At 31.2% G+C, this 16,698-nt stretch overlaps 3 protein-coding genes across 3 annotated transcripts; all 3 read right to left on the bottom strand.

Annotated features, from left to right (window-relative positions):
- Positions 1-1,059: 1,059 nt before the first annotated feature.
- Positions 1,060-2,629, bottom strand: LOC129874229 (ethylene-responsive transcription factor RAP2-6-like). The gene has a single exon (XM_055949488.1). It carries the CDS (start codon positions 2,608-2,610, stop codon positions 1,930-1,932), a length of 681 nt encoding a protein of 226 aa, XP_055805463.1. The 5' UTR covers positions 2,611-2,629; the 3' UTR covers positions 1,060-1,929.
- Positions 2,630-9,176: 6,547 nt separating this feature from the next.
- Positions 9,177-10,068, bottom strand: LOC129874365 (ethylene-responsive transcription factor ERF071-like). The gene has a single exon (XM_055949639.1). The coding sequence runs from the start codon at positions 10,026-10,028 to the stop codon at positions 9,342-9,344; it is 687 nt and encodes a 228-aa protein (XP_055805614.1). The 5' UTR covers positions 10,029-10,068; the 3' UTR covers positions 9,177-9,341.
- A 2,816-nt stretch (positions 10,069-12,884) lies between these two features.
- LOC129873562 (caltractin-like) lies at positions 12,885-15,942 on the bottom strand. The gene is made up of 7 exons (XM_055948679.1): positions 15,586-15,942; positions 14,185-14,302; positions 14,047-14,083; positions 13,940-13,967; positions 13,663-13,815; positions 13,461-13,563; positions 12,885-13,244 (listed from the first exon to the last, which is right to left on the bottom strand). Exons 1-7 carry the CDS (start codon positions 15,586-15,588, stop codon positions 13,180-13,182), a joined length of 507 nt encoding a protein of 168 aa, XP_055804654.1. The 5' UTR covers positions 15,589-15,942; the 3' UTR covers positions 12,885-13,179.
- Positions 15,943-16,698: the final 756 nt, after the last annotated feature.

The raw sequence follows: 16,698 nt of genomic DNA, 5'->3' as shown, positions 1-16,698 counted from the left end.
TATGGCGAGTCTATTACTCTTGTCTCAATTTGTGTGGCATAATTTTCTTTTTAATCTATTTAAAATTATTATTTTTACTTTTAATGAAACGATTTATAGTAATACAAATGGTTAACGAATGTTTTATATCATTACAGCATTAGTCTTGGAGAAATTATGTCAAATGTAAATTCGAAAATGCTTCACTTCTTTCTCAAATTATGTCAAATGTAAATTCAAAAAGTGCTACGCAAAATTGACGGAGGGAGTACTTAACATTGATTGGGGCGGAAACCTTCGATATATATCTTGCTTGTCGAAAGGAATATAAAGATTATAATTCCACCTTTCATTCCTCTCATAGATAAGGGAATATGTTTCAGAAAGGGCCATAAATGTCGCCACCCGTTATTTTCTGAGACGCTTCTTTAAATTAAATATCAAACGTCCTTGCAATTACCACAATGAGTATTCAGTGAAATAGTCAAGTTGTACATAACCTAACTCGAAAGGATATACACACAAGCTAGTTTGGACACTTTCATTACATTTTTTTATTATTTATAGAACCATGTCAACTGAAACACAACCAATTCAACTGATAATTATTAATGAATTAGATAGCAACCAAACACTCATTATTTCTTCTACCATAAGATGATCGCCAACCATTAACACAGGTTTTTGCGTTTTGAACTAGCACCTTTAGCAAATTGGGTTGGAAAAATAGTTTTCTTACAACAATTTGTTATCATAAGAAGGTCGAGATATACTTTTGTCAATTTTATCAACAACTATTATTGGATCTTTTTGATCAACAACTATTATTGGATCTTCTTGGTCAGGTCAGGTTTGGGAGTAAGATATTGATACTCTGCACTTCCTATAACATAAGAGGGAGTGAATCGGGTTATACTTGATTTTCGCTCAAGTGATGGACTGGGTTACTTGTTTATTTCTATTTGGAAGTAAAATGTGAAATGCAGTAAAGTAAAAAGACACGATTTTTACGTAGAAAAACATCTGGGGTGAACAAAAATACGACCTACACCTATGTAGGATTTGTCCCAAATTCACTAAAATAAGTGAGGCTCAACAGAATTTAGAATACAAGAAAGGCAACCTAGGAACTAACTATATCAACAACCTATGCAGATTGTTACTTCCCTCTTCGAGTTACCCTTAACTTGAAGCTAAGTTCCTATTATGTTTATCCCTAAACAATTGCTTTTAAAAAAAGTTGAAATAGTACAACTCGATCATTACCCAATACAAGAATTCTATCCCCAAAGACCGTAAAACACCTAAGCATGAAACAAATTCTACAATTTGGATCTTCGTCGTATTAGGCAACGTAATGGATGTTCAGTTGATCACAAACACCATGTAAGATTGAACCCATCTTGTAATAATGTTTGAGATGAGGACAACTTCACTTTTATTTAGCTGGCCCAGTACATTTTATCTATCATCAAAACTTCATTAGATCCATTAATAAATATGAATTGGGTTAATAGATATCATGTGTATGAGTTGAATATATTTATTATTAAAAAAAATAAACTTTAATATGGTATGACGAGAATGATAGTTTAATAGACTTTTTTGTTCCTAATTTTTGAAAAAAAAAATAATAGTTGAATTAGTTTATCATCCTAAAATAAAATATAAAAGTAATTTTAGTAGGGCAAATTCTAAAATTTGGATAAGTTGGATGATTTTTTGAAGATACGAACTTTCCGTCATTTTTTTTTGACGAAAATAATAATAGTCGCAAACCTTAAACTTCAGTACAATATTCAAACAAGAAGATATTTTCTACCACTCCCTACTAGCCACCTAAGAGTAGTCAAAGAAAAAAATAAGAAAACGACAAAACAACCTGCAAAAAAAACGAAGATATTTTTCAGATAAGACAAAAACCATAAGCAGAATTGAAATATCATAGGTTCAAAAGGACATATCCTGTGTTATCCTCCTGACAAGTCCGTCGTCTTCCAAAGTGGCCCAAAAGTCATCACCATTATTTTCCATACAGTTTTCGCCATCAATATAATTATTATTATCAGCCACTGCCACCTCATCGCCATCGTGAACTTGTTCTACGACCATTGGGGAATTGTTCTCATGATCAGTAACAACTGCATCATTAATATATTCCTTAAGAGGAAAGTTAGTTTTGGCCTTTAGACCTCTAAATTCTACCGCCTTTTTATCATAAGCTCTAGCAGCATCTTCGGCAGTAACAAAAGTACCAAGCCAAAGTCGTTGGGCTTTGTGCGGGTCGCGGATCTCCGCGGCCCATTTTCCCCATGGCCTTTGTCTCACTCCTCTAAATTCCTTCTTCGTATTCCTCCTCCTCCTCTTCTTCTTCCCGTGCTCCAACTCCACGTTGAAAGAACTCCCTTCGTCCACGAGATTAATGTTCCTACGTGGCATTGAAGAATTATTATCTGACGTGGCTACATTTTGAACTTCCCACAGAAGCTGAGAAGCTTCTCCGTCAGGTCGACCATCGGCGGCGCCTGAGACAACATGTCGGAGAGCTGACACCATGTAGTGAAATTCTTGTTGATGAGACAGTTTGTGAGTAGGAGTAGTACATTTATTCTCTTGACAGAATCCATTCATTTTTTCTTGAATAAGAAAATAATTTGTTGTTGTTGTTAATGAAACAATGAAAAATGGATATGGTGTGGGCGTATTTATATGGAGTAGTATTTATGTGTATAAACAGTCAGTTTTGGGGATGTGGCTGGAGCACTCATTGGACACGGGGTTGACTTTGATGTAGGCCACATATGTAAATGACTGCACTCGATTTTGCTGATTTCTATGTTGTCAAAACAGGCAAAGGGTCTTTCCATTTGACAGCAAAGCATTCTTATAATCTTCGTAGCTTCTAAAAAATACTACTACTTATATATGGAACCTTCCATCTTCCATAGATAGGAGATTCCTTCATTCGGAGGAAAGCAACGGAACCTTCTATTTTTAAATTTTAATAAAGTAATTTTAAGTACTAAGTAACTGACTTTAATATTTTTATAGTTATATACAAAATATTTGAGAGGAGTTAAAAGTGTACTATTGTTTCTTATATTACACCAACTCACTTTTACTTATTTATTATATTAAAAATAAATATGTGCTTTTATATCTAGTTTGAAAAATCAAGATAAAATTTATCATTTAATTTTTTTATTTAGCTTTATTATTAATTATATTTATTTTTTAATACATTTTTAAAGAATTAAATTTATTATATCAAAGATGATATAATAAAATAGTCATTTTATTTATTACACTTTTAAGAGTACATCAAATAAATATTGGACAAATAAGAGTGTATATAAACTCTTACTAATTTCTTATAAAAAGGTTTTACATATCATAAATATGTCTGTACATGCATAACCTTTTTTCGTTCATAATTTTAAAGGTAAGAAAAATTATTTTATAATATTATATTATATTATATAACAAGTAGTAGAAATATATACTGTATTTTGTTTTGGTTGGGTGTGGGAGTGGCTAGCCATATGTATGCCACTTGTGTCTCCAATCTGCTGAGGTGGACGGAGCTGCTGAGCCCAAGGAAGTGTCACGTTGAGGTTTGACATCAGCAGAATTAACGTGGTCATCTTTTAGAAAACTCAGTAATATGTCAAATATGCACTTGACACCGCAACATTCTCGTATTTGTATATTCCTAGAATTAGGACATGTAATCATCGAAGGTACCAGAAGGAACCGCAAATGGAAGTCTCTACCACATTCATTACTTATTGAATCTTCCTTTAACCACAATAGAGGTAAAGTTTTGTTAACGTTGAAGTTTTGACTAGGATATTACTCCCTCCATTCATTTTTATTTGTCAAATTTTGATTTTACACACCTATTAAAAAAACAGTGGTTGATATAGTGAGTTTACCATTTTACTTTTATTAATTGATAGAGTTTTAAACATATTTGCTCACTACATTTTCAAAGACATTAACTCAATGTTAATAATTTGAGGATATATAGAAAGAAAAAAATTATCCTATGTTGGTTTGTCAGAATTAACAAATAAAAAAGTGAAATCAAATTAGAATGGAGGGAGTAATAACATTATGACATAAAATTTATGAAAAAATATATTAATTTTTCAATAACTAAAATAAATATATCATAAGTATGAAATGTACTCTCTCCTATTCAAAATATAATTGGTATTTTATGTTTTTTATTTTATTTCAAATTAAGTGGTGTCTTGTAATTATATGATCTAAAATACATTCCACTCGGTTCATGTAATTAAAAAGGTGACATTATATAGGATATAATAATATGATAATGGTGGACTTTACTGATCGAACATTTCGCTCATTTATACAATATATAATATTGATAGTAATAATTGTTCTATGAATTACGTTTGATTTTGGTCTATACTTTTTTATGACGTTACACTTTGATAACAAATTTTCGTTTCAATCATTTTATTTTAATTTTGTATGTAATATATATCTATCCTACTATTTTCATGAAGATATTTAAATTATTTGCATTAAAGCATCACAATCCAATCCTGTCTCACTTCAATTTTATTCTTGTTATGATGACTAAAGGACAGGCCATTTGAATTAAAGTCAAAAAGTTTTTTTTTCCGGTCAAATTTCACACAATATGATTTTAAGTACTAGTTTTTCAATGCTGGTCACCAATATTAATGTTCTTACGTGGCATGCAATTATCTGACGTGGCTGAGCCACCAGTTGCATTTTGAACTTCCCACAAAAGCTGAGCAGCTTCGCGGTCCGCTCGACCATCGCCGGCGCCGGAGAAAACATAATGTTCTTGGTTTTCAGTCAGTTTGTGGGTGAGGGTATGACAATATTTATTCTCTTGAAGAAGTAGAGAATCTTGACAAAATCTATTCATTCTTTCTAAAATAAGTTTGTTGTGGTTATTAAAGAGTTGACATTGATAAGTTGTGTACGAATTTATACATTCTGTTTTGGGGATGTGACTGACCTGAGCTGGAACACGTACTGCACACTAAGTTGACTTATATGTACTCCACGTAATGAGCAACTCTGGTTACTTCACATGGCTAATTTAAGGAAAAATTGGTCCATTGTGATATCTTTACAGGAGTCAAAACGGTCTTTCCACTTGACAGCTAAGCATCTTCGTAGGTTCTGTACTTACTAAATAAAATATCTTTATTAATATTAATTCAATTGTTTGTTGGTATATTTTAAGAAAAATGTACTATTGTTTTTTTTTTGATTATTTTCAATTTATTCTCATAAAAATATATAAAATAATTAAGAAACCTCATTAAATGAAGAGTAAATATTTTTAATAATTCTCGCAATTATTTTGAACTATTAAGAAAATCTCATCAATTCGTTCAATATGAAGTTTAGGAAACAGCAGTTGGATTTTAAATTAATTTTAAGTACTACTAGTAATAATGTATATAATACAAACTCTAAAATTAAATACTCGATTTTGTTCTGGTTGGCTGTGTAAGCTGCTGAATCACTAACTGCATGCACAAGTGGTGTGCAAGGGTTTATGCCATTTGTGCCTCCATCTGACGGCGTTGCTGGGCCACGTAACACTACGTGGCTCTTTCATAAAAATTAGAGTACATTGTGATTCTTTGTAGGCAAATATGTACTTGACACCGCAACAATCTCGTATTTTGGAATTAGAACATGTAATCCCTCGAAGGTTCTGGAAGAAAAACGCAAAAGCCTCTATCAGGGATTGTTTGTTGAAGTATATGGGATAGAATAAAATTATATGATGACATCCAACGGATTAATATTTTTAAAGCATGTTATTGTTTCTAAGACACTATTCTATGTTTAGTAGTGAATTCAGAATTTTAAGACGATAAATATATTATTATTATTATTATTTAAGATAAGATAAAAAAAATATTAAAATATCAATAACTTGACAAGCAAAAAATAAATACTTATATTATCACAAAAATATCATCTATTCGTATTTTGGCTGCTTTGTTCTGCGTGTTTTACTTTTGAAAATAAGTAAAAACCGAAAGGGGCAACTTTATATGAAAGGTGGTTTTAGAAAAAAAATAAAAAATTGAAAAACACTATGGCAGTAAGTGAGATTCGATCCCTTAGTCTAGAGGAGTTAAGTCCATCTCTCAATCGGTAAATCACTCAATCTTTTGATCATGGATATCTTTAGATAATAGTAGATATATTTTAAGAATCATATAAATAATATATTGAATCATGGATTCATGTGATCCTTTTTTTCACCCACAATTAAATTCTCCATTGAATATAATCCAATCGTCTAAAAAAAATTTATTATTAAGTGTAAGAAGTTATTGATGTATTCAGGAACCGAATCGGACTACCTGATTGAGTCAATAACCACTTCTTTTTCAAGGAAATTATTAATTTAGGGTAAAGTAATAAAACACTTTCATATTTCTTAAGAGTGTATAAGTGCTAAGAATGTGTCTAAATTAAAAATATCACTTATTTTAAAATAGAGAAAGTACCTTATAATTATGTCATCTTAAATATATGACATGCAGTTCATGTAATTAAAAAGGCGACATTATATAGGAAATAATGTTATTGTTGGACTTTAATGATCGAACATTTGACTCATTTATATAAATACAAGAAGTTCAAATGAGATTCCAAAAGACAATCAAATTATTTTTTATTAAAATTCAATTTGTTTTATGAATTAGGATGTTCTCGATCATTCCAGAAATCATGTAAACCGAACTTTTAATTAGTTTAAAAGTGTTTTCCCCTTGTTGATCATAACTCTTTTGTTTCTAACCACAAAATTGATTTGGAGCTGATTCTTTTACTAAGCATATTTTTCTATCATTTTCTATTTAAATATCAGAGTTAGTTCTCTTGACACAGGGTTCAAAAGACACACGTCTTTTAACCTTTGCCGAGTGAATCCTTTACATATTCTTAATAATTTGGTTTCTTTATATAATTTTGGGAACATCTTAAGCTAGCTTTTGGGTTTAGTTAAACCCAAAAACCAAAGTCTAATTCAAAAATTCGACTTTTTAAATTCTTGAAAGTAAAATCTATGCTTAAGAAAATATATCGTACTCATCTCTACGAGACTACATACGCTTTTACAAAAACAAATACTACAACTTTATAAATTAATGTGTTCCAAGGAACTAATTAGTACTTTAATTAAACTAATTGTAATGATTATATATTAGTCCAATAGACATTCAATTGTTATTGAAGGTTTAAACAATCGTTATAGTATCACAAATAAATCAGGATTACGAATTTAATATTATGCATGACATGGTTTCCAGAAATTTAAAAAATAATAACATATCATTGCAATTATTCTTTTCGACTTTTACAAAATCTACAACTTCCCGATATTTGTCCTATCCCTCATTAGGTTACAAGGTTTTGGATATCTAGCATATGCTACATGATCTATATCCGCTAGAAGCAATCGTTGCACGGAATAGGGTGGATGATGTATTATGACTAAATCTTCTTTTTGCATTCTTCCCAACTTCGCCAAATGATCTGCACAATAATTTCCTTGTCTTAAAGTATGGATTAGACCAATTCCAAGTTCGGATATGAGACTCCTGCATTCTTCCATTACAACACGATCAGGATGATTTTCCACGATTGTTTTACCTAGCAACATTATGGCAACACTTGAATCTGTTTCGATGATGACTTTTTTCAGATTATAAATTTTGGCTAGGATCAAACCGCCACGTATAGCCCATAACTCCGCCGTAAGACTTGATGTTGCTTTCACGCTAAGTCTTCCATAGAACCCGCCTAACCACTTGCCATTTTCATCCCGCGCAACCCCTCCGAATCCGACTAATCCTGAATTAGGCATAAAACTACCGTCGGTGTTGATTTTAATATGCCCCTTAGGTGGAAAAGTCCAGCTGACGTAAATAGGTTTTCTGTTGATCACATAATTTCTAGTAGACTGAATTTGATCATTCCAATAACTTGAATGCACATATTGTGTAGCCATGAAATTTTATAGTCAATACAAACCCTAATAATAAGTAACACTAAAAAGAAAAATATACGTGGAGAAGAGTGTGAGTAAAGAATATGGAAAAAAATAAAATAAGAAACTTACACATTTATAAGATTATTTATCCTAATTCATATAGGTTAATGATAGGAATAAAAGGAAACTAATTTTAGTCGGTAAAGTGCAAAAAATATTAGGATTCTTATCTAATTCAAATAAAGGAAAGATTTAGTAATAAAATTTTAATTGATTTTAAATTAAAATCCTATATTATTACATTAAAAATAAAATAGTAAAATTGGGCAAAACAAATTAGTTATTTAATCCACTTATAATAGGGTAGTAAATTTGGGCAAAACAAATTTGATTTTGGTGAATACTATTTTATGCGTTACACTTTAATTACAATTTTTCGTTTCAATCATTCTATTTTAATTTTTTATGTAACATCTTATCTATCCTACTATTTTCTTGAAGATATTTAAATTATTTGCAGTAAAGTATCACAATCCAATCCAGTCTCACTTCAATTTTATTCTTCACTAAAAGGACAAGCAATTTCAATTAATGTCAAAAAGAGTGTGTGTGTGGCTTCTTTTTTTTTTTTGGTCAAACATCACACCATATGATTTTGTACTAGTTTTCAAAGCTGGTCTTTCTCATCAACAATATTTCTCTGAGATACCTTATCCAAAAATTGAGACCTTTCTACGCAAAGTTGAGCAAATTCACTAGAAAAGTTCTTTTATGTAGGTTACGCATATAGTCAATTTATGTTTTTTCCACGTATTCAATCAAATATAAAAAAGAAAATTTTAAAAACTTTTATTATTGTTGTCCTAGCTAAATTTCGAAATAGATTTTACATTTTTTATTACTAAAAGAAAAGAAATCACGGCCGCCTTTGTTGTTGAAGTCTTTTTCCTTTTTCCATAAAGATACTCTCCCTAACTATCTTAATTTAATTGAGCACCTGATTTAAAAAATAATTAAATTTTATAATCTTTAAATTAAAAATAGATTTAGTCCAGAATTTGAACTTAATCATATAAAATACTAAATTGAAAAACTTACTGATATAATAATGATAATAAGAAAAAGACACTTTTTCAGAAGAGAAAGTATATACATATAATATGATTACAACCTCAACACTTGAGTAACAATACTTAAATTACAAGATATTTCCTACAACTCCTTAGCCGCTCAAAAGCAGTTGAAGAAAACGACAAACATCAAAGGGAAAAAAAGAAGATATTTTCAGATAAGATTAAAAAAACATAAGCCGAATAGAGAAAGAGAAATTAAATGATCAGAAGAACATATCCTGTGTGATCCACTTGACAAGTCCATCATCTTCCAATGTCTCCCAAAAGTCGTCATAATCACCATTTTGCATGCTACTACTACTATTTTCACCATTAACAGCCACGTCACCAACATTAAGGACTTGTTCTAATTCTTTGTTATCTTCCACTACTACCATTGGAGACGACTTGTTAATCTGATCATTAACCGCAGCTGCAGTATATTCTGAAATAGGAAAGTTTGTTTTAGCTTTTTCACCTCTAAATTCAATAGCTTTTTTGTCGTAAGCTCTAGCAGCATCCTCCGCAGTAAGAAAAGTACCGAGCCAAACTCGTTGGGCTCGGTGCGGATCGCGAATCTCCGCGGCCCATTTTCCCCATGGCCTTTGTCTCACTCCCCTAAATTCCTTCTTCGTATTTCTCCTTCTCCTCTTCTTCCCCTTCTGCAACTCCACTGAGTCCACATTAATGCGCTTACGTGGCATGGAATTAGCTGAACCACCACTTGCATTTTGTACTTCCCACAAAAGCTGAGCAGCTTCGCCGTTCGCCAGACCATCGCCAGCGCCGGAGACAACATGTCGGAGAGCTGACACCATGTAGTAAAATTCTTGGTTTTGACTCAGTTTGTGGGCGAGATTATAACATTGATTCTCTTGAAGAAGTAGAGAATCTTGACAGAATGTATTCATTCTTTCTTTTCTAAAATAGAAATTCTTCTGAAATGTGTTGTAGTTGTTACTGATTGATTTGACATGGATAAGTTGTGTGCGTATTTATAGATTCCGTTTTTTGGGATGTGATTGGGCTGAGCTGGAACACTTACTGCACACGAAGTTCTCATATGTACGCCACGTAATGAGCAACTCTGACTACTTGACGTGGCTATTTGGAGAAAAATGGGTCCTTTTTATTTAATCTTTTTCCACTTGACAGCAAAGCATCTTCGTAGGTTCTAAAATATAAAATATCTTCGTAGGTTCTAGAAAGAACTTACAACTTTCTAAATATAGTAGCTTCCTTCGTTCGGATGTGTAAATAAGGATCCCAAAATTGAAATTTATATTTCTATATTTTCGAACAATACTCTTTTATTTATTATTTTAAAAATAAATTTTTATTTTTATTTGTCATTTTTAATATATCAAAAAAAATATTATTATTTTTTCTTAATTAATTACTTATTCTCTAAATAATTTTTTAAAATTTAATACAAAAGATTAATTAATAAGAATAACGTGGTAAAATAGTTCATATCAATGAATCATTATTATTTTAATGAATATGATAAGTGACGAGTAAAAAGGAATTGAAAGAATAATTTTAAGTAGTACAATTGGATTTTAAATTACTTTAAAGTATTACCAGCAGTGTATATAAAGACAAACTCTAATACTAAAATGGGGTACTCGATTTTGTTCTGGTTGGCTGTGTAAGCTGCTGAATCACTAACTGCATGCACACGCGGTGAGTCAGGCTGTATGCCATTTGTGCCTATTTCATGAAACACAGTGTATCTCGTATTTGGAATTAGAACATGTTATCCTCCAAGGTTCTGGAAGGAAAATGTAAAAGCCTCTATGGGATTAGCTAAATATGTCATGATATATATATATATGAGATAACTTATTTATTTATTATAGTACAAATAATAAAAAAAATAATTTCAAAATTAATCTAAAATATACCCTTAACGAAATGTAGGTATTATTATTTATTTCTCGCTTCAAACGACCCCTTAGAGTTGCACTCACTACTGAAGTTTCCACCTGACAGTGGTAACTGTTGGATGCAAAATTAAAATTTTAATTTATTATTATAAATTTTAATTTAAAAAATATATATAAATTTAATAATTTTTAAAAATATATAACGATAGTTTTCTTCGCAAATAATCGTGATTAATCTTATAATAAGAAGATAAATACTTATGCTATGCTATGATTCAATCGTCTAAGTAAAAATTATTAATAAATTTAAAAAGCTATTAAATATTGAAGAAATTAAACTCATATACATTTCATACAAAAAAAAGACTTATAGGTGCTTCTTCATAAAAATTAAGATTGATAGTTTTGAAAACAATTAAACTAATTGCTACTATAACATGTAATATAGTTTCCCGATGCAGAAATATTTTATACATCAATTAATGTATATAAGCCAAACCCTATACTTAAATAATCAATCGATTTTGTTTGGGTTGGCTGTGTAAGCAGCTGAATCACTAATTGCATGCACACACAGTGAGCCACGTAACATTCTAAAACTGAGGAAGTACAGACCACTGTATTGAGTTTACGTGGCTCTTTCAGAAAAATCATTACATGCATGTGATTCTTTGTAGGCAAATATGCATTTGACACCACAACATTCACGTATTTTGGAATTAGAACATGTAGTCCTCGAAGGTTCTGGAAGGAAGCCTAAAAAATCGAAGTTTCATTTTGTTGAAATATTTTGTATTTTAAAAGTATTTTATTGATCAATTGTCATATTTCTATGTGCTCAAGTATTAGTCCACCTCTTAGGACAAGAGGCTATTCATGCCTTTCCATGTGCTGACCTTATGGTCAAAGGCAATTATGCACATTGCTTCACATGTAATGAGATTAGTATTGAATTTCCTTTATACTTTTAAGTCTCATTTTGCTTAGTTTATAAAAGGGCTCAGAATTGTTCTCAGAAGGAAGAAGACAAAAGCTAACTTCGATTTTGTATTAATTATATTTTGTTGTTCATGTTTCTCTTATAGAGAAGGCTTGTATAATTTGAAAAAATATTTCGCGTAGCTGAAATGTTTTTTTTTAAAATAGTGTCTAACACGACTTAAGCATTATTTGTATTCACTTATAAATAAATATTATTTTACTGCTGTTGTAATTCTCGTGTTTCCCCAACATCCTATACCTAACAGTGGTAACTGCTATGAGACGGGAATGAGGATTTTAATTGTATGAGTTTGGATTTTGAATTAGTGACTCAATTGACAATAATTTAGTTTTTAATGTAATATATGTACATATTTAATGAATTTTATATATAACAGATAGTTAAATTTGCAAACAATCGTGATTAATCTTATATAATAACATTTGCTGTATATAATATTTTTAAAGCATGTTATTTTTTTTTTAAAAAAGCCACAAACTAAATAAATATAGTACCATCAAAAATACCTTAGAATCACGTGGTTTCTTTTCAGTATTATACTATTGATGGCCTTATATAACTATATTGTACAATTGGTATTTGACTTTGATCACCATAGGGCACATGTGTCTGTCCTGCCTTTGTGCATCCAAGCTGGCTAGCCAATACCTAAGCATCTTGAACACAACATTGCTTCGCCACGCACATGCCAAAGGCCAACGTAGAAATCCTTGTCATGCCCTTGTCGACATTGCTTAGTTAGAGTGAGGATCTAACAAATATCATTTTACGTTCCATCTAAATTGTTTAAAGCATAGCAATCACGTATAATTTCACTTTATCTTAACTCTTCTTAAGCTGGCTACACTTGCCGTGCATATCTTTCTTCTGAATTTGTGTGTTAATAACATAAAGAAAACCTTTCTTATATATTACTTATCAATAAATTTTATTTACAAAAATGTAGCTGGGCAAATGCAAGGATCCACTACCTTTAATTTTCAATCGTATTTGTTTTCTTTGATTTATTCAGTTGAAAAAAATAGTAATCTGTTTATGTGTCACACACAATACATGACAGAGCAGAGTGATATAGGAGAAGGGAAAAAGACAAGGACAAGCAACTTGTAAACTCTGTTTGCGAAGCTGGTAATCTGTTTATGTGTCACGCACAATATGATTTTGTACAACTTAGTTTGAGAAGCTGGTTTTCCTCATCATCCTTGTAAACTCTTCAGCACTTACTTCTCCATCACCTATATAAGAAAACCCAAATGTCTTGATCAGTATACATAAAAAATGGATTCATTCGACTGGAAATGATATTTTACTTTATTGATGTTCACTCATGCTACTTTAGAAAGACCATCTAATGCATATTAAACAGGGTAAAAGAAATTTAGGACCATACTTAAAGATTCCTGCAAAATGGAATAAGTAAGAATGTAGGGGCATTGGAGAAAAGAACTTACGATCACCATCTGCTGCCGCTATCATCTCTTGTATTTCTCTTGCGGTGAAATTTTCACCCAACTCCTTGGCAATTTGCTGAATATCAGCAGCAGATATTTTCCCCTGCAATCTCAAGATGGAATATTATAAGGACTTACATTCTTTCTAAAACCGAGAAATCCACGTGGAGCACGATTCAAAACTATGTGGATAATGACTTACATTTTTATCTTGATCTAGTATGTTAAATGCTTTTGCGAGATCCTCTTTAGTGTCTCTCTCGCCTATCTTGGCAGTCATCATGTGTACAAATTCATCGAAATCAATTGCACCACTACCATCCTTGTCCACGTCAGCAATCATCAGCTCAACATGCTGAAAACAAAAAGTTTGACATGTAACATTAATTAATCATGATCTAGAAGAGAGGACGTAAACAAATACTGGATGAGTGTTTTCAAACAGAAACTAGAAGGATGCAATGGGATTTCAAAATTACCTCCTCTGTCATTTCAAATCCAAGGGCCCTGCAATAGAAGTTACATTAGCACATAACTACATATTGTATCTTAGATTGATTCAACTTCAGAAAAGAAATTACCAAACCTCATAGCAACATTCAGCTCGCTGGCATCAATAGTTCCTGAACAGTACCAATTAAGGAAATATCACGTTAAAGAGAACGCGAGCACAGGTCTGTTAAACAAACAAGAAGATTGTATTGGGATAGAAAAACTTCCATACCAGAGCCATCGGTGTCAAAGAGCTCAAATGCTTCTTTGATTTCTTGCCTTTTCTGTTGCGTCAGCCCAGGGTGACGGTTTCTAGTCTCCCTTCTTAAGATCTTTTTAGTTACGCTTGCCTGATGATGAGCTCAAATACAGTTTGTTCACAAGTAAAAGAAAAAAACAGACAATATGAAATGAGATTTTACTTTCATTTAAAATGTAATAAAAACATGAAAAATTGTAAGATCTTCCATGAGCTCATCTACCAATTAACAATAATATTGCTGGTGTAATCAGCCACAGCATAAAACTCTCCATCTAAATAAACCATCTGATGTTAGAAACTCGAAAGGATAATGGGCATGTCCCTCTACCCTTATCCCCTAAAATAGTAGATTTTTTTCTGCCGAAGAGTTTGAATCCGGGACGTGCTTCTAACCCACAAATCACGTGTTGCGATCTTACCACTAGACCAAAGTCCCCCGAGGCTCTCCCAATTGCATTACTGAAGGCCAAAATTTTATTTGAAAGAGCAAGCCATAGAAGAGAAAAAAGCGTTAAAGATAATATCTTTCATCTAATCTTATCTAATGAAAAAAAAAAAAGAGAAGGGAAAAAACAAATCTAATGGGGAAGAATAGCTGATACGTTGACCACCTACAACACTAGAAAAAGAATCCTTAGTGGTTTAACCAAATCCCTAGTGTGGACCCTAACTAAAAGGTGCTAAACAGATAGGGAAAGCGACATATTGTTCTCATTGCTATCTAGTGAGAACAATAAAATTTAGATAGCAATCAGCAAAAGTACGTATTGTCTCAGCGTAAGGCTGAAAAGCATCAATTGCCAAATCATAATCTCATAAGAATAAGTCAGAATGTGGTCACAAAAGATGTTCTTGTTCAATAACAAGCAAAATATCAAGAAACACACATTTGCAGAGGCTAGTTGCCCTGAAATATCCTACAACAAAATGTTATTTCATAGCATAGTTCCATAACAACTATTCCTAATATTAAATGAATAACACAACATCATCAATATTGATTAAATTTTCTTCAAAACCTCATATGAACAATTATCTCAATCGAACGACATTAAAAATATTTCCTTTTTTTCCTATGTTCCCTCTAAATAGCCTTTATTCATCTACTCTTTTTTTTGAGAATATAGTATTGAAGGGTGATGAGTATTAAATTGCATTATTGGGGAAATCCAGGATAAACACAGCCACCTTATCCGGTAATTTTTCTAATTAGGTTACAATTTAAATTTATTTTTCGAAAGGAACATAAAACACGTAGCATAAAATATGATCACTTGGCAAACGAAGATGATATAATATTTGTGATTAACAAAGGTTAAATCATAATAAAACATGAGAGCAATCCAAACAGAAAGTAGAAAGAAGATTTACCATAATTTATATGTGAAATGTGTGTCGCTGTCCGTATCGTTGTCTCCTTTGTCAGAATAGAAGAGACGCTGAGACCAGAAGAGCCTTTGATATTTAATTCATGTTTGCAGATCCGAGTTACGCCCAATGGGCCTGTATTTATTATTGCCACTTCAGGCTTTCTAAGAGTAGGAGTAGGAGGATTTTCTTGGTTTTTTGTTATTTTTAGCCACCTGCCTCAAGAAAAAAAAAATCCACCCGCCAGATTAGGTTGTCTTCCGTGAGTATATATACTCAATGTATGAATTAATTATAGTGACTAATATTCGCATAAAATAAAGATTAAGGTTATTTTTCTTTCAACAAAATAGCTCATATATATATATATATATATATATATATATATATATATTTTGTATAAATAGTGTATATAAAAAATATACATTATAGCAGTTTATCTTTCCAATCTAGCTTCTTCTTTTTTTAAAATCCGACCAACTCAACCCTCCTCTAAGCACTCCTAAAATGTTTTGAATCTTTTTAAATATTATTTGAAATGATTAACATATAATTTTAAATTTGAAACGATTCACATTTGAGTTTCGAAGCTCTTCAATGACGAATAACAGCTCATATCTTTCTTTAAACAACTCAAAATAAATTTACTCCACACAAAGAAGGGCTTGAAAATGGAGGAAAATTAATGACAAATCATCATAAAGAGAAGAGAGCAAAGGAAGGTGATAGAGAAAACTTGGCCAAATACTTCTCCAAATAAGTACTCCCTGTATTTAAGTTTATGTGAAATTATTTTCTTATTTCTATGTTCCACGAAGAATTAGACATTTTTATATTAAAAATAATTTAATTTCAAGATCCCTTTATTTTTAATTAAGAAATTTTGATACACACAAATATCACAGTGTGTCTTAAACTATAAGTTTTAAAAATCTTTTAAGCTACATAAGAGTTGTAACATGTCAAGGGTAAACTTTTCTTCACTTTATTACTTAAACATCATATTGAGTCAACTCGCATCACATAAATAAAAACAAAATAATTTTTTAATTTATTATTGACTGCTTTTGTTTTATTTAGGAAAATTTAAGAGATTCTAATAATTTAAAAAAGAAT

Source organism: Solanum dulcamara, chromosome 11, assembly GCF_947179165.1.
Source record: "Solanum dulcamara chromosome 11, daSolDulc1.2, whole genome shotgun sequence".
Lineage (NCBI taxonomy): Eukaryota > Viridiplantae > Streptophyta > Magnoliopsida > Solanales > Solanaceae > Solanum > Solanum dulcamara.
The sequence above is the reverse complement of the archived record's forward strand: the minus strand, read 5'-3'. Positions and strand labels throughout refer to the sequence as shown.

Excerpts from the sequence above, each read along its gene's own strand:
- LOC129874365 (XM_055949639.1), bottom strand. The coding sequence starts at position 10,028 with ATGAATACATTCTGTCAAGATTCTCTACTTCTTCAAGAGAATCAATGT.
- LOC129874229 (XM_055949488.1), bottom strand. The coding sequence starts at position 2,610 with ATGAATGGATTCTGTCAAGAGAATAAATGTACTACTCCTACTCACAAA.
- LOC129873562 (XM_055948679.1), bottom strand. Across the intron at positions 13,968-14,046 it reads GAGCTGAATGTTGCTATGAG|GGCCCTTGGATTTGAAATGA; the intron begins GTTTGGTAATTT and ends CTTCTATTGCAG. Across the intron at positions 13,564-13,662 it reads TACTAGATCAAGATAAAAAT|GGGAAAATATCTGCTGCTGA; the intron begins GTAAGTCATTAT and ends TTGAGATTGCAG.